General features: G+C 40.7%; 2 protein-coding genes across 2 annotated transcripts in view; both read left to right on the top strand.

Moving 5' to 3' along the window:
* The window catches only part of LOC311296136 (complement factor H-like), a 341,142-nt gene that overhangs the window by 52,150 nt on the left and 270,901 nt on the right, over nucleotides 1-18,091 (top strand). The gene's annotated exons all lie outside the window — the stretch shown is intronic.
* LOC311296152 (complement factor H-like) lies at nucleotides 1,402-15,743 on the top strand. Its single transcript, XM_084417833.1, has 11 exons — nucleotides 1,402-1,459; nucleotides 8,692-8,874; nucleotides 9,366-9,548; nucleotides 9,628-9,801; nucleotides 9,891-10,067; nucleotides 11,315-11,506; nucleotides 11,682-11,861; nucleotides 14,536-14,712; nucleotides 14,814-14,996; nucleotides 15,084-15,127; nucleotides 15,359-15,743. Exons 1-10 carry the CDS (start codon nucleotides 1,423-1,425, stop codon nucleotides 15,101-15,103), a joined length of 1,506 nt encoding a protein of 501 aa, XP_084273959.1. The 5' UTR covers nucleotides 1,402-1,422; the 3' UTR covers nucleotides 15,104-15,127; nucleotides 15,359-15,743.

Here is an 18,091-nt window from a genome sequence, read left to right as displayed (position 1 = left end):
CGTCCTTAGCAAGCAATGCGAGGGTAACGGAATCTGCAAATCCTGCCCGAAGATGAAGGCAGGGGTGCAGCCGACCCCCTGGAGGTAAAGGAAGGGACCATCCTGGTGGTGGTGGGGAGGATGGAGGTAAAGGAAGGGACCATCCTGGTGGTGGTGGGGAGGATGGAGGGAAGGGACCATCCTGGTGGTGGTGGGGAGGATGGAGGGAAGGGACCATCCTGGTGGTGGTGGGGAGGATGGAGAGAAGGGACCATCCTGGTGGTGGTGGGGAGGATGGAGGGAAAGGACCATCTTGGAGGTGGTTGGGGAGGATGGAGGTAATTGGCGCCGTCAGTATCTGCGAACTCAGACGGATGTAAGTACCATTCTTTTATACTGAGAGTGTTAACACATGATTGGTTAGAAGTGAGTTAATTCATGACGCGCTGATTGAGTCTTCCTGGCAGAACTTAACGCTAAGCTTACATTTCTCTTTAGGAGTATTTTAGTGTGTCCAGTAAAAAAAAAAAATAATAATAATAATAATAATATTTTAATGGAAATATAGCTTGTGAATGGCCATGGAGTGGTCTGGTAGGCTATTTAAAAAAAAAAAAAAAAAATCCTCCTTTTGACCAAGTTAATGATTAACTTGGTCAACTTGGTAACTTGTTTAAATCCCCAGCATACAAACAGAGACCAAACCCAGAAACCAAACGCTACAGTCCTTTATGAGAGCAAGCTGAAAATGAGAGTTCCTGTAAAAATCATCTGCTTTTCCTATTTTCTGTTACCTTTGTGCAAGGTCAAGGTGAGTTTATAATTTTTACCATGTAGAATGTTTATGCATGTTATGTATATTCCAACACTTTTAAATGACCGTAAGTGGTTTTAAAGAGTGTTGACTAGTACTACATCTTTGTGTAATGTTTGTTTGTACTTCTCAGAATGTCTAAGAGAGGATATTACATATGAAAACATAGAACCAGTATCAAAACCTTCATATGACGATGATGAAACAGTGAAAGTGAACTGTGTGACAGGTTATATCGGCTTTTATAGATTAAAGTGTAAAAACGGACAATGGCTGACGGTCATTGCACGAAGCTGCTCAAGTAAGAAAATTTCAATATGGTGACCACATCATTTTTTCTCATTTAATTCAAATGTTCGCTTTCAGAGGAAAACTTGTTTGATTTCTGCAGAGAAAAAATGTGGTCACCCAGGGGAAACAGCAAATGGTGATTTTAAACTTATAGAGGGCAGTGATTATACTTATGAAGCAACAGTGGAGTATACTTGCAAGAAAGGGTAAATGTGAAAAAGCGTTTTCTAATTTATAAAGTTCAAATCTTTCCTGTTTAACTTGACACTACTTACACTTAAAAAGTTGAAATACTTTGTGTTCATGAAATGACCAGAATCAATCAACGTCACTGTAGAATGAAAGGGTGGGATAATTCTATCCCTGTCTGTGAGGGTACGCTATCTTTAAAATCTGTTTACATTATTGTCTTTTGATTCAGAAAGGTGCTGTAAGCGATTGTTATGGTAAGGTACATAGAGAACGAATCTACTCTCTGAAAGATATCACTGAAATAACTGTCCAGAGAAATCACGTGATGACACTGTTTGCTATATGTAAACAGTAACATTAAAGAGTCTGCAGGCCTCATCCAGAATGATTGTTTAGCCAATCATAAAGCTTTTGAGGTGCTCTCTGCCTGTCAATCATTTTGCACATTCACAGCAGGCACTTGCAGTGGTTTTCACAATGCATAATGTTCAAGATCACAGACATTGAGCATTGATACAGCTTCTTTTGTTGGTGGAGGAAAATAAAACTCATATGGCATATCTTGATTTGCTCTTGCCTAACTTGACAGGTAAATATACTAAAAACCACGTGGGTGTAGAAATAGGGGCATGTCTACATCGATGACGAAAGTTCTCGAACTGCTAACGTCGCTTACAGCACCACAAGGGCTGCCAGGTTTCCCAAAGCACAATGTAGAACATTAGTGACATGCTGGTTGCATTTAATCTCCGTGGCAGTTCCCCTTCGTTACGGGGAACTCCCGCTGCGTCGAATACAACGCTACGGGGAATGCCTTCGGCATGCGTTATCTGAAGTCACTATACAACTATTCCAATCTGGATTGGTGTGCGTCATCGTGCGTCATGACGTTGCATGTGACGGTGACCCGGACGCTATATAAGGGTCACAGGAACAAGGAAATGACAGCTTCTGTTCTTCAGCAGCGTTCTATGTCAAACTGTACGTCTTATTTGGTGTTGTCTGTCAAATCTACTATGGCGAAGGCAGTGTGCGTCTCCTTGATTTAAGAAAAATTAAAGAAGCAAGGATGGCGCACACTTGCTTTGTGGTGTTGGGTTGTGAGCGGAGCTTGCACGGACAGTTCTCGAGGGCACTGTCTATTTTGTGCAAACTGAAAGGATTCTGTGACTGGGATCTCGCGTTTGCCGAGGCAGCGCGTAGGTTTATGTCTGCATTGCAATACAGAATCTATAGTGGCTCGGATCTCGCGTTTGCCGAGGCAGCGCGTAGATTACGGCTACTCTGCAATAAAGATTCTGTGACTAATCTCGCGTTTGCCGAGGCAGCGCGTAGATTAATGTCTGCATTGCAATACAGAATCTATAGTGGCTTGGATCTCGCGTTTGCCGAGGCAGCGCGTAGATTACAGGTCTGCAGGGTGTAGACTCTGAGTTTACTCTTCCGCTCCCGCCTGAGCCTGTTTAAAAATAATAAAATAGGCTTGCGTTCCTAGTGCATCAGCTCGCGTCTGTCGAGGCAGCGCGTTGTCTGTTTGCATTGGGTTCGCACGTGGAGCAGTGTTTACAGGTCTCGCGCACGGTTCGGAAGCCCGCGTCACTGCGGCTTCTTCCGACCGTGTTAAAGACCCGGTGTTTGATTTATTTGATTCTGAGGAGTCAGATACTATCAACACTGAACCACGAATATTCACCACATTATGAGGAGTTGCTGGAGAAAGACTGGGGCTGTAATGAAATTAAATGTTTGGTAATTTAATAAGAAGGAAGCGTCTAAAAAGAGTGCTTCCTGCAAACCCAGTCAAAATCCTTGTGTCAGAGTCTTCCTTTTTCAAACGATCTCCATACTGAGGTACTGAGATTGTGGAATAATTGAAGAGGAAAATTAAAGGGGAATTTAATGATGCAGGGGGTAGAAGAATATTTCTCCCAGATATCGTATTACCTCTGATGACTCAGACACGTCCCTCTAAAATTAAAGTGGAGCTAATATAAATATTATCTCGAATTTGGTAGGGAAGGCTTATATGGATGACAGTCACCAGCTCCTCATATTCTGGGAAGTCACCTCTTCCCCTCCCCTTCCCCCTGTACAGGGCTCGGGGTCAGAGGAGACGTTCTCATAAAAAAAAAAAAAAAAAAAACAACCCGAAGTCAGGTCTGAGGACTGCCTTTCGGGCTAAGAAAAATAAATCAATAAACTATGAGGTCCTGGCGTAAAAATGCGGACCCTTATGGGCACTTCATATTATTTTCGGTTAGTTCCTGCCGGTCTATCGCTTCAGGTCACCGAATCTCAAAACCTGAGGTCAGTCTCGAGGGACTGATCTCCTTATTAGATTATTCATCGGTTACGTCCTGCCAGTAAACTGCTTCAGACCACCGATAAGCACATTATATCACCTGAGACTAACCCAGAGAAATTGATTCCTCTTGTAGATTGTTTAGACGCCTGGTCAGGCCTTCCGAATATATCTAAATGGACCCTGGGTATAGTTAAAGGATATAAAATCCAGTTTAAAGTAAGACCACCCGATTTTAACGGGGTATTTCACACACTGGTTTTCTCACATCAGCGCCAGGTGATGGAAAATGAAGTTGAATCTCTTTTAGCAAAAGCAATAGAAATTGCCCCTAATCAGGAGAGGGATTCAGGTTTTTACAGCCGTTACTTCATTGTTCCGAAAAAGGATGGTGGACTTCATCCTATTGTAGATCTTAGAGTATTGAATAAATCTTTGAGGAGATTTAGTTTCAATATGCTCACTATACCCAGTATCATTCAGCAAATCAGATCTGAAGACTGGCTTGTGACAATAGATCTCATGGATGCTTATTTTTCATAACTTCATCATCCATTATCATAGGAAGTTCCTTAGGTTCGCTTTTGGGGGGAAAAGCTTACCAATATAGGGTTCTTCCTTTCGGCCTAACTCTATCCCCTTGCACTTTCTGTATGGATGCTGCCCTTGCTCCACTGAGACTTCAGGGGAACCGCATCCTAAATTATTAGATGACTGGCTTATTCTGGCAGAACCAGAGACGCTAGCAATCCAACATCGAGATGTTGTTTTGCGTCATCTTCAGTGCTTGGGGCTAAGGCTCAATGTCAAGAAAAGTTCTCTGTCTCCTCTTCAAAGAATAAAATTTCTTGGAGCTGAGTGGGACTCGCAATCTATGCAAGTTCACTTGACCCAGCCACGTATTTAAAGTATCGTGGCTGCAGTTAGAGCTATCAGGTTAGGCCAGGCCATCACTGTCAAACATTTTCAAAGAATTTTGGGCCTTATGGCAACCGCATCAGTAGTGATTCTACTCGGCTTGCTTCATATGAGGGCCCTACAGTGGTGGCTCAGGACCAGGGGGTTTTCCCCAAGGGGCAACCCCTTCCGTACGATTAGAGTTACGTCCAGATAACCTCGTTCTCTAGTCATATGGAAAGACATACGGTTCCTGTCCCAAGGCCAGGTGCTTGGAGCTTCGTGTCCCAGAAAAATTCTGACCACGGATGCTTCCCGCATGGGCTGGGGTGCGGTCATGGAGGGCCGGTACACCCGCGGGGTCTGGAAGGACCATCACCTCGCATGGCACATCAGTTGCCTGGAGATGCTGGCAGTATTCTTTGCCCTTAGGCATTTCCTTCCAGACCTCAGAGGCCATCAGGTCCTTGTTAGGTCTGATAATATATCGGTGGTCTTCTACATCAACCATCAGGGGGGCTTGAGGTCTCGTCCTCTGTGCAAATTGGCCCATCATATTCTATTATGGTCTAAGGACAAATTTCTCTCTGTGAGGGCCATGTATATACCTGGGGTTGATAATGTGGGAGCAGACACCCTGTTGAGGCAGGGGCCCAGGCCAGGGGAATGGAGGCTCCACCCCGAGGTGGTGGAGCTTATATGGGAGAAGTTCGGCCAGGCGGAGGTAGATTTATTCGCTTCTCATGAGAATTCTCATTGCCCGCTCTGGTTCTCTCTCTCGCAACCAGCCCCGTTGGGTCTGGAGGCCATGGTACAGACGTGGCTGAGGCAACGTCTGTACGCCTTTTCCCCCGGTCGCTCTACTCCCTGGAGTTCTGGAGAGGGTCAGAGGATTTTGAGTAGATCTTATTCTCGAAAAACCACTCTGGCCTTCTCGAATAGGGTGATCTGGTGGCCGAGGTCATCAGATCAGCTACCTCCAGAACTCCCCGGCTCAGGAAGTTTTAATTGAGTTAGCTGGATCCAGCCTTTTACTGCCCTATGGCTTCAGTACTGGGATTCTTCTATACTCTAATCGGGACCTCTCGTCCACGCTCAGAGCCGCTATGGCGCCTACGGCCTCCGTATGCTCTCAGGGTGGTCCACCCGGGTCGTCCCATGACCTCCATATTTCCCTGTAGCCTTCTAGGATGAATCCTGTTATCCTTGCAGGCTGACAGGTCTGTGGAAAGAAAAGCCCCTGTCGGTTCTGCGGGATAAGTGTATATAAGTTAGATTAAAAGAAAATCTACATATTTTGGAAATCTGTTAGCTTTCTAGTAGGAAATTTCCCCGGTCACCAATAAGGGTACCGGAGGCTATCTTATGATTTCCTCTGGCTCTTCATCCTTCGTTGCTATAAGTGTGACAGGAGAGCCTTCTAGGCTTTTAGGGTTATCCACTAATGGTGCCTTGGAGTCAGTGTCCTGCCTTTTTAGGCATATGTATATATTGGACCTCACTTCTGAGGCTGTTAACTCAGCCTTTTTCTTACACCAAAAAAGACAAGAATAAAATTCTTAGTATAGTGGGTTCTATAAATTCTCCCCTGTCCTTAGCAATGATCCTCACCTTCAGAGTGCTTTCTGCCTCTGTATGCTGCGTCAAAATCTGGATGAACCCTGTCTCTGCAGGCTATCATATTAAATTGCTTAGAGCCTTTATTCGGCTCCGCAGAGTATATCTATATAGGGTATTAAATGGGAGTTTGTTAGCTTTCTTTGAGATATTTCTCCCCGGTGACCAAGGTACCGGAGGCTATTCTAAAAATTCCTCAGCTCTTCATCCTTCGTTGCATGTACGGTGTAAGCAAGAGAGCCTCTTAGGCTTCCAGAGATTATCCACTAAAAAGGGTGTTAGGAGTTAAGTGTTCTGCCTGTCATTAATCAGGCCTATCTACTTGGACCTTAATATCGAGGTTGCTGATGCGACCTTCCCTTTGTACACCAAACAAGAAAGAATAAAATTCTTAGCACAGTTGGATCTTTCACTCTCCCTTGCTTTAGTGCTCTTGAGTGTGCCAGATGCTTCACACCCAGGGCGCTTGTTCTCTGTGGGGGCTAGCTGGTACTCGTTCCCCGTAGCGTTGTATTCGACGCAGCGGGAGTTCCCCGTAACGAAGGGGAACGTCTCGGGTTACTGGATGTAACCCTGGTTCCCCGAGAGAGGGGAACGAGACGCTGCGTCCCCTCTCCCCACCTTCGGGGCGCCCTGAGAACAGCTGCTTTGAACCTTTTTCGAAGCTGTCATTTCCTTGTTCCTGTGACCCTTATATAGCGTCCGGGTCACCGTCACATGCAACGTCATGACGCACGATGACGCACACCAATCCAGATTGGAATAGTTGTATAGTGACTTCAGATAACGCATGCCGAAGGCATTCCCCGTAGCGTTGTATTCGACGCAGCGTCTCGTTCCCCTCTCTCGGGGAACCAGGGTTACATCCAGTAACCCGAGACGTTTTCTCAGAATCAGTGCCATCAAAGTTGCACGCAAAGATGTTCTCTCATAAAAGAGTAGAGCATGGGGCCACTCAAAAGTAGATTAGGCTACAATTTCAACTGATCTTTCAACTTTAAATTCGAAAGGACACAAAATAAATTAAACTGATTCATTATTTCAAAGTCAATGTACATTATATACAAGATTTTTCATTTATTTTTATCTACTTAAAAACAATGTCTACTCCACATTTTGCACACACAAAAAATATGTCTCTATTTAAAGAAGGCTACATGATAGACACTATGACCCTGTTTACAGCTGGTATTAGAATGCGTTTTCTTCGATCGGATCACAAGTAGATGAGGGAGACACATTCCCGTTTACACCTGGTGTTTTAATCCGTCTCTTTTGTCCACTTTTGACGACTTCTGTCCTGATTTCTTTGAGGGGAGGGTCTATGTATGGGCTTTTTCAGATGTTTCAATCTAATGTATGAAACAAACTCTTGCAATTTACATATGAGCGCGCCTGGAGACAACGGAAAAACACACTGAGAGCAAAAGCTTTCATTTCTGATCTGACAGACGCAAGAGCACGCCGAACTGTGAGTGTGTGTTAGAAATCAGGAATGGTGTGAGAACATTGTGTTTGGTGTGTTTTTCGTCTTCAAACCAAACTTGGGTCACCAGCCGACAAAGTTTAAATCCCTTCTGACTTGTGTACGTCCATTAATGTTGACTCATTAGGTCAGTAGGTTTTGAGAAGATCCGGTCGAATGCGTTATCAACTACCTCTGGAAGTGGTCGAAAGTGGACAAGCTCAAGCTCCCGTCCCCTTATTTAGTGTCGTCCACTTGTGATCCGATCGACCAAAACAAATCTTAATACCAGGTGTAAACAGGGCCTAAGATATGTAGTCCAGCTTTAATATGCAACTAAATGCAGTCAAAGTGTGATGATTAGGTTTTGAATAATTTAAAATGTTACATATTATGTGAATTTAATAATAAATGGTCGGTGCTTGTTTTTGCGGCCTGAACATGTTGAATCGGCTATTGTCAGGTTGTGGAATGTCTGAGAAATGACATACTGTAATCTGGTGATTGTCCACGTTGGTCAGCGCCTGTTGGTGCAGTGTGAATTGGTCTTTACATGTAGCATGGCAGTCCCTGCGCTTCTACCTCCACCTGGAGCCTGTTATTTGTTTTGCAAAAATCCACCACTCCCATTCTTCTGGTCCAATCAGCGCAGGGCTGTATGAGATCTTACTGTCAATCACAGTTTGTGCACACGCCACAAATCCCCCCTCCCCTCTCGCGCACATTATCAAATGCACACGCCTGAAGTTCGCAGGTGTGTTGGATTGTACGAAGTGTGATGGCGGCGAGAAAATCTACTAACAAGCTACCAATTGCTCGGTTAACAACCAGAGCTAGGAGGTCCAAAACAACCAAGGAAAAGAAAATGATCCTTCGATGCTGAAGAGACGGGTGCATTCACAGAAACTTGATGGGAGGGTGCTTGGTGGTAATGGGGGCGGGGCGTGAGAGTTGTAAACATTCAAAATTTTGGCTAAGTCCCCTCAATCTGCCAGACTTGCCGACTGCAGCTTTAATGGTTAGCGGTCTACATGCTGGTTTGGGAAACAGGCATTGCTCCAGTGTTAAAATAACATTTGACATAGAGCGATTTATCAGGAAACTCAGCCTAAATCAGATTATTTGTTTTCCTAGAGGTCAGATGCCCTGTAATTCGCACAGATGGGGATGTGACTGCATCAGGGAACACACGGGAAGGAACTTATGGCGATGTTATACATTTTGAGTGTGTATCTTCTGAGAAAAAGCTAGATGGAAGTAGTGTCATTCATTGTATGGAGAATGGCGTTTGGAGCGGACCTGCTCCACAGTGCATAGGTTAATTCCACAGTCTCTTGCTTTATTCAAGATCACTGCTTGATGTACTTGCACATTTCATGAAGAGATAACTACTAGAATTCCAAAATCATTTTCATCCGTAGGCCATTGGTACAGATAATTAGTGTTGCTATAATGAATTGTGATATGCTAGTAGAGTATATTATAACCCCTAATAGACACTTTTTTTTTTTGCTGTACAAAACTGGTAGTATATTTTATTTTCTGTAAACTAATTTTTCCTAATTATTGTTTTTGGAAGCCAAATAAGCATTTGATGATGAACATACTTTTTGACCATTAATAAAGTAGGATCAAGTAGTATGCTTGTGTGCAATATGAACATTCACTAAGCAGTGTGTCAGATAGTAATATGTCTGAATATGCAGTATTCATAAAACAGTAGGCAAAATCGAATTAGAGTTTGCCAACCATTTTTGGCATACTTGACCTTTTTCTTAACTCAGTTTTGCATTATGATGTCTTTACAGTAACTTGTCAACTTGATGTGTCTGAATCTGGAGCAGTAAGAACTGTACCAGAGGGAAAAACCATTTTCAAAGCTGGAGAAACAGTGGAAATTATCTGCTCTGTCAAAAACCTGTTCTTATACAACCAGGAAACATTTACATGCACAAATAATGGGAAGTGGGATTACAAGCCATCGTGTGAGGGTAAGAATGTAGAGAATCACTCCTGGATTTGGTGCTGAATTCATTGAATATTTTTAAAAGCAGGTGAATCTTGTTTCAGAGATAAGATGTCAAGTTCCACACAACCAGCATGTGTATCTACCAACATTTTACTTCCGTGGAGATCTGAATTTGAATGTAAAAAAATCTTACAGTTGTGAGTCTGGATATCGTAAAATGTCAGCGGAGGGCACATGTGCACGAGACGGATGGACACCGAAACCACTGTGTGCTGGTATGTTCTGCTGTAGAGTATTAAAATCTGCACTACTCATAAAATCCCATAATATATATTCTATGATTATGTGGATGTTTGTTTTCTAGAAATTATGTGTGACCCACCAAAAATCCCAAATGCAGAGATTGTGGGAGGTCAGAAACAAAAGTATAAAATATCTTCAAGAATAGAATATAAATGTCGTCCTGGATTTGAACCAGAGGAACTTGTACAAATCACTTGTGATTCCGAGGGCCAATGGACAGACATACAGACCTGCACTGGAAAGTTACACGTTGATGTTGTTTTGTTGTTTGCTTTGCTTTGATTATATTGTATCATAAATTCAGATACTTTTAATGAAAACTTTTAAGATGATTGGATGAATCATTTCCAAGCCATAGATAAATAACGTCTCGGTTACGTATGTAACCCTCGTTCCCTGAAGGAGGGAACGGAGATGTTACGTCAGAGACTGACGAATGGGGGTTTCGCTAGAGAGCCCTATCACCTTCGAGTTATTAGAAAATGAGCCAATGGTATGACAATACCATGGGTCTGCGGAATTTGCATCGTGAACTCCGCCCCACCGCGTGGGTATAAAAGGAGCCGCGGGTGCAATCTCACATTATGCTACCTGCTGAGGAGCCGAGACTGTGCGCCCCGGCCATTTCAGTGGTACAGCGGCAGTGGCATTGGGATGTAACGTCTCCGTTCCCTCCTTCAGGGAACAAGGGTTACATACATAACCGAGACGTTCCCTTTCAGTCAGTCACTACGAGTTATGTCAGAGACTGATGAATGGGGGGCCCAATCTAATCTCGCCAATGCGGCTGTCTTCCAGTGTCCTCCGCAAGCCCCAACTCCTTGCCGTGAGGCTAGCACGAGTGAAGGGCCAAGAATACCAAGGTACACTGGGTAGCATATCCCAGATGGAATATGTGAAACAGCGCCTACCCGCAGGGAGGACTTAGAATACACATATGACCCGAGTACGGGATGCATATGGAAAACTTAGAGGTATTCAGCCCGCAGGGTGGAATGTTTCAACCTCAAGATGGCAAGAGGGGTCTTGCCGAGGGAAAACACGTGCTCGGAGGAGACTTACCATGGAATATACACATGTGGGGGTTGCCCAACTGGGGAACCATGCACATGGAGGCACCTAACCGATCACGAGGGCTGACCAACCGGGCATGCACTCTGGTGATGGCATCAACAGTGCAGGAGGAACTCATCTGAGTAAAATAGCGCACGTATCCAGTCCGTGGAGTGGGGCAGAGTTCGCGATGCAAATTCTGCAGACCCATGGTATTTTCATACCATTGGCTCATTTTCTAATAACGAAGGTGATAGGGCTCTCTAGCGAAACCCCCATTCGTCAGTCTCTGACGTAACTCGCAGAGACTGACTGAATGGGAACTGATATATGTGTCTTTTTTCTAATTTAAAAAAAGTAAGGCAGACACTACATACACTACTGTTAATATATTGTTGAGTATTCAAAAATAGGTTATCTTTCTATATACAGATGGTACATGTCAGGAGCAAGAACTAAAAAATTTAGAAATTCTATTTGGACATCCAGGCATCACTTCACCTTATAATCCTGGGCATATCTTAGTTTTTCGATGCACTGATGTCAACATGAGATTTTACGGCCAACGTGCAATTGAATGCCAGCCAGATGGGAGGTGGAATTACCCATATCCACAATGTGGAGGTACAAATTTATTCTTTTGTGTTTATATTTAGAAACATTTCTATAAATCAGAATCTAAGAAGTAATCAAAATGTGTTAATTTACTACCATCTGAACATGACCATCGACATTTGAAATCTTATAACTAATTAATAGTATTTTTCATATAATATTTTGCATTAAATTGTTCCTCTAGGAACAGTTGAGTGTTCCCAACCAACAAGGGACTTGCGATTTGTGAAACTGTCAGATAAGAAAATTGTGTTCAGCAACTTTGAGATACTGAAATATACGTGCAATAAACCATACAATGAAACTTCAGGAGGAGCTTTGATGTGTCAAAATGGAAAATGGAACGGAACATTTGTCTGCAAAAGTGAGTCCCCACAAAATCTTGCATTCACATTTATTTATGCTAAAAGTAAACCCAACTATCTATGATGATCCAATCCCTAAATGTGGATAATTTATGGGTGCATCAAAAAAATTGATATATGATACAATATATATATATATATATATAACATGCATACAATGATACAGCTGTCACATTCATGTCTTGTTTAGTTCATATGGGTCGTTTACACTGAAAACTTTTTATTCATTTTGGCTGTTCATGTACATGACAACTGGCAAACTTTTGAAAACGGGTTTCAATGTGCACGTTTTTGAAAATTATATTGTTATTGTCTTGGTGTAAACTACAAAAACGCAAATTTGTGAAAGTGGTGACGTCATGTGCATGCGTATTTTCAAAACGATCCCCATTCACACTGATCCAAGAAAGCGATTCAAAATCGTGCCAGGCCAGTAGTTGACGATGTCAGATTGTGTAAAGAAAAACGATGTGCCTATAAACTGAACATCTAATACACATGTGCAATAGGTGGTTTGCAGTCACGTGATTGTGATGACGCGCGAAATTCAGATGGAGGGCAGGAAGTGAAGAGCGGAATGGGCGAGATGGAGGAAAGTCCGAACTGTACTACTTTAGACGCTATTACAAGCGAAAAATATAACAAAAAATTTAAACATATGTTGGACGTGATCCTTACGTTATGAAGAGGAGCGATTTTTCAATTGAATTGAAAGATTTGCCTGTAACGTTACATTTGTCTTCAGTTACAGGGGTAACTTACAAACTCAAAGAAAAGAAGAAACAATTACTTTAACTTTACAAAGTGAAACTGGTCCGTTACACAAACATCCACATAAATTGTATTAATTCACCTTTGACGAAGTGATCACTGCACACACGGGCGTTTTATGATTCGGCTCCTCCCGACCGCAGACGTAGGTTTGCAAGTAATTTTTTTCCGGCGTTTTTCTGTCAATTTCTTGCATTTTTCCCCCTTATGAACAACAACTTTTGGTACACGATAAAACTCCTCGTGGTTTAATCGATTTGAGCAACCATAAACGACGCAAAACATCGGCATTTTGAGTTTGTTATAGTGCTTCCTAAATGTAACAAATCACTTCCTGCCCTCCATCTGCATTTCGCGCCATGGCAACGCAGTGACGTGCCGTCATATGCAAACAAGCTATTGCGCATGACATCACCGTTTTCACAAATTCACATTTTTGTAGTTTACACTGAGACGATAACCGTATCATTTTCCAAAACTTGCACGTTAAAACCCGTTTTCAAAAGCTTGCATTTCCAGGCCTTAAAAACGTCAGTGTTGTGTAAATTAATGGTGTCGTGTAAATGGAACCTTAGGCCTAGTCCACACGTACACGGGTATTTTTATAAACAGTTTTTCCTCCTCCTTTTAAAAAAACATTTACGTCCACATGAGCTAATACACTCTATGAAGCGCTGTTAAGAACATTCCAAACCAACAGGTGGCGATATAACCCTAACCATAAAGCCATGTTGGCCAATCAGAAGCCTGGAAAAAAGGTTATTTCAGGTTCCGGATCTGACGTCACAAGCCAAAATATTGAAGATTTTTGAGTTTGAGTTTCTAAAAATCTTCACCCTGGCAGGAGTTTTCAAAAAAGTTCGGTTTCAGTGACCAGATACTGCGATTGCGTGTGGACGAACGGCCAAACCGCATATAAAAAGCTGCGGTTTTGAAAATACCCGGGTTTGTGTGGACAGGGCCTGAGTTTCACAGTCATGATCAGGGGTGTGTTTCCCAAAAGCATCGTTAGCCAACTATGTTTGCAAGTTCCGTTGTTATCAGCATAGTTCAATGAGTCGGTGTTCGTTCCAACCACCGCTCTCGACCTGTGGTTAAAGCATAGTTTCCAGTTTGCATGATATGTGGACTTCATAAATCCTTATCTTAAGCAAAATAAGTAAGCTGACATTCAGTACAATCTATATCTTTTATTTAGGATACATACAAATGTCATTTACGTCTTTTAGTTTGTCAAGAGATTGAAAGCACCATTTTTTAAGACTGGCATTGTGCGAACGTGCTCTACTACGTAAAAACGAGCCTATGATTGAATCTGGAAATAGAGCAAAAATAACTGAGAAAAATGAGAAATAGTCCTCATGCTACTGTATGTCAGTAATTTATAGCAAACCATCTAGTATTAATTCGATCTCAAACAGATTTATTAAAAGAAGTTAGTACTCCACCTCGTGCGTGATGTCATAAACCAACATGGTTGAACGACCACTTTGCGACATTACGGTTTCGGGAAACAGTCGTGACTAGCAAGCTGATTTATTCAACGATGCATCGTACTATGGTGCTGTAGTTAAGCAGCGAGTTACGTTGTCGTACGGGAAAACGCACCCCTATTTGGCTGGAAGATGTGTGTTCAAAACGTGTAAAGCACAGGTAGTTCCAGTCAGTTTAATCACCGTTCTGTATTAATGTGCATGAAGCGCAATCACACACACACACACACATAAAAACAGTCACTTGCACTCAGAGACTGGAGATCATGCTTTGACCAGAAACATTCAGGAGCACAGAAATTTGTTGTCAAATGCTGTCCCAAGACTTTCATTAGTATAATCGCGGACACTAAATGCTGCTCAAAAATGTACAGTATATGAATATATTTTAATTTTTTTTTTTTTTTAGGTGGGATCTGTCCACCACCTCCATATCTTCAACATGGAGACTACAGCATCATCAGTACGGAAAAAGATGTGATTACAGAGGTATCGTACACTTGCCAGTCTTACTATGTGCTGGACAAGCAACAGGAATCTTATAAGTGTGTGGATGGAAAATGGGAGACTCCTCCGAAATGTCTGAGTGAGTCATTCAATTACAAATGAATTCTCTTTTGCTTTTTTGTAAAAACAAATATCTAATTGTTTTGTATTGTTTTTCACTGGACGATGTCTCTGTCATAGGGCCTTGTGAAATTGATGACATAGTTGAGAAGTACAATCTACAGCTCCCTACAGGAAAGGTCTATATAACGCATGCTAACACGTATAGGCTTAACTGTACGGCTGGATGGAATACTGGAAGTGAGATGAGAGCATATGTGGACGTGTCGTGTTCTAATGGGTATCTTCAGATTGACAAAAGTTGTGAGTAATGTTTCTCATTTTCAATCTGAATTAGTCATGTTGGTGTTCTGTACATTTATTTATTCATTTGTTTTTTGTTTTTTCCAGGTGATACACAAAATAACTGAAAATAAACTAGAGTGGTAGTTGAGGTAATGTAACCCAGTTTGATTTTAAGAATGACTTCTAGTATTTACTTTTAGATGTTTTTTACCACTAAATGTTGATATTTAAAATGACTACTGCAAACCCAAACTGAGTAAAAATTCAGCATGCAATTATGTTTATGAAGACGGAGAGACACACTCAAGCTTGTATCTCATTCTCATTCAGCTACAAATATTACTTATAGAATTGTATATTATCTCTGTCACAACCACCAGCTGGAGTGCCCATGATCTCCCTCAGAGGACACTACTTCCATCTGCTTTCTCAACATCAACTACTTTTCCCATAACCCATTGCTCGGAATAACTAGTGTTTTGATTACTTTCACCTGTGTGTTATTATTTTATTTACTCTTACCTATTTAAGCCCTGTGTATTCACTCATTCGTTGCGAAGTCTTGTATGTTGTTACACTGCATTTCTGAGCGTTATCATGGTTTCCTGTGTCTTGGTTTTTTGAGTATCTTCCCATATTCTTGATTTTCCTTTTTGCCTGTGTTTTCGACCCTGTTGCTTTTTTAGATTGTTTGACCCTTTGCCTGTTATATGGATTATGATTCTGGATTGTCCCAATAAAGCTGCATTTGGATGTTCAACACAAGTCTCTGAGCCGTTTGTAATAATCGTAAAGAAATTGTTTGTATTTATTATCTTTTAATATTCATTTAATGACCCTTGTGATTAAAAAACATGTTAGTAATTATAGTGACTTTGGTGTGGATTTTAGTTCAACATATTTCTTGCATTATTTATGCACTTAATTTATGGAAAACATTTATTTATGCAAACTCAGCAAAAATAAGTCACCTTTTCAGGATACTGTATTTTAAAGATAATTTTGTAAAATCCAGATAAACTGTACAGACCTTTATTGGTAAGGGTTTAAACTATGTTTTTCATGCTTGTTTACTAAACCTTAACAATTATTGCACATGCACCAGTGAAAAAGTCCTTAAGACACAAACAATTTACAGAGAACTGAACAATTTATGATAACTGAACTGAGTTGGACGATGACATCATTTCCTCAGAACTGCTTTATAGATAAAATGAACTAACTTAATAATTGATGATCTTTACAACAGAACTGAATCGACACAGAACTAACTTCAGCTGAACAACAGCCGAAACTGACTGCTACTGTTGATATTGCCAGCCTGAGTTTCCCAGTAATGTTTCCCATTCCTAATCCAGTCTGACTTCTGACCTGTAATGCTGCCTGAATCATAATCATACACTGTTCGCTCGATGGCCAGAGGAGAACTGACCCCCGACTGAGCCTGGGTTCTCTCAAGGTTTTCTTTCTCCATTCTGTCTCCTGATGGAGTTTTGATTCCTTGCCACTGTTGCCTTGGCTTTTGGCTTGCTTTGTTGGGGACATTTAATATTCAACAATATTATTGATCTGCCTTACTTAAGGTGGATGGTGATGCAATTTTCTTCTAGAAACAAACTTTGTTGTATTATTTTCATGTTATCACTGTGAAGCTGCTTTCATACAGTCTGTATTGTAAAAAGTGCTATTTAATTAAATTTTAATGTCTGCTCGAGCACCAGACTTTTCAGAATTTTCACCTGCAACAACCGATCATATTTTCATCAATACTTTACTCTTAATAAAAGAAAACCAACCAATATTTAAACCTCTTAGTTTCATTAAATGCAGCATGGCAATAAGACAAGTAAAATTTCATTTGCTTTCTCAATTTTTTTGCAAATATTGTAGCACTGATATCGTAACCTTCAGCCCTGTTATCAAAGTTATGATAAGGAAATATGATCAAACTATTTTTTCTCTCTCAGATTTTAGTATGTTTTTCGGTCATTACAACTACTACTGTAGCACCTACTGAGGCTTAACTGTATGCTAAATTTACACCCCTGTTGCTCATTCTGGATTTCTTTTTTTATCAAATTAATTTTTATAAATATATTATGAAATCACATGTCATGGTTTTTATTATTTGTCACAAATTTTGGAAACAGCATTGCCAAAAATTTAAACCTCATTGAAATTGAAAAGACCATAAAATGACTCAAATAATATTTAGTTTGACATGTAGGATAGATGAAAAAAAAATAAAAATAATTTTGATCCTATTTATGCCAAAACTCAGCACATGACAACCATTTACTTATAAAGTTAAAGACCTTTGAGTTTAACATTTCAATGTTTACCAAAAGTCCACACCGTAAGATCCCGTAAATGACATCCAGTTTTTACGGTTTAAAAAAGACAAACATTTTTTTTTTTTTTTCAGTGTGAGATAAGGAGGGCAATCTAGGTCATCTAGACTCTAGAGACAACAACAGTTGTTGTTTTTTTTTTGTTGTTTTTTTTTAGCACATACTGATACTTTAAGGGTCAAACTCTTCTTTTACCTCAATGTATGTTTTAGTAACATAAGTATTAAGAAACAATCATTAATGAATTAATGTAATAATGTTCTTCTTTAAATGTAAAGAACACTAGTCAGTGAAAAAAATCTAACAGGTTTAACCTGTAAAGCACAGCAGTGAACACATCAAATATTTTAGAACTTTCTTTTTGCTTCCTGTTTATATGTTACATAAATGTGACTTACAAAGTTTGACTTGTCTAGGGTAACTTGTCCTTTGGTTTGTCCAGATGACAAAAAAAAAAAAAAGCTACTTGTGATGTGAACTCAAAAAGAGAATTTCTGTCTTTTGGTGATTTTTTACTTGAAAGCAAATGAAGCAAGGGTGTAGAGTTACATTCAAGCTATTTTAAGGTATAAATAAATAAATAAAATTCACAGGATTTTTTTTTTTTTTTATATGTCATTTTTGTGATCAAAGATAATTTTTAAGGGATACAGTTATTGACTACAGGGGGATTTTAAACAAAATATTCTTCTGCACATCCACAAAGTGGTCTGGTATAAAAGAGTCCTCCTTTTGACTTAGTAAATGATTCACTTTTTGATT

This window comes from Rutilus rutilus (genome assembly GCF_951802725.1).
Source record: "Rutilus rutilus genome assembly, chromosome: 8".
NCBI lineage: Eukaryota > Metazoa > Chordata > Actinopteri > Cypriniformes > Leuciscidae > Rutilus > Rutilus rutilus.
This window is presented reverse-complemented; position numbering and strand designations above follow the sequence as displayed.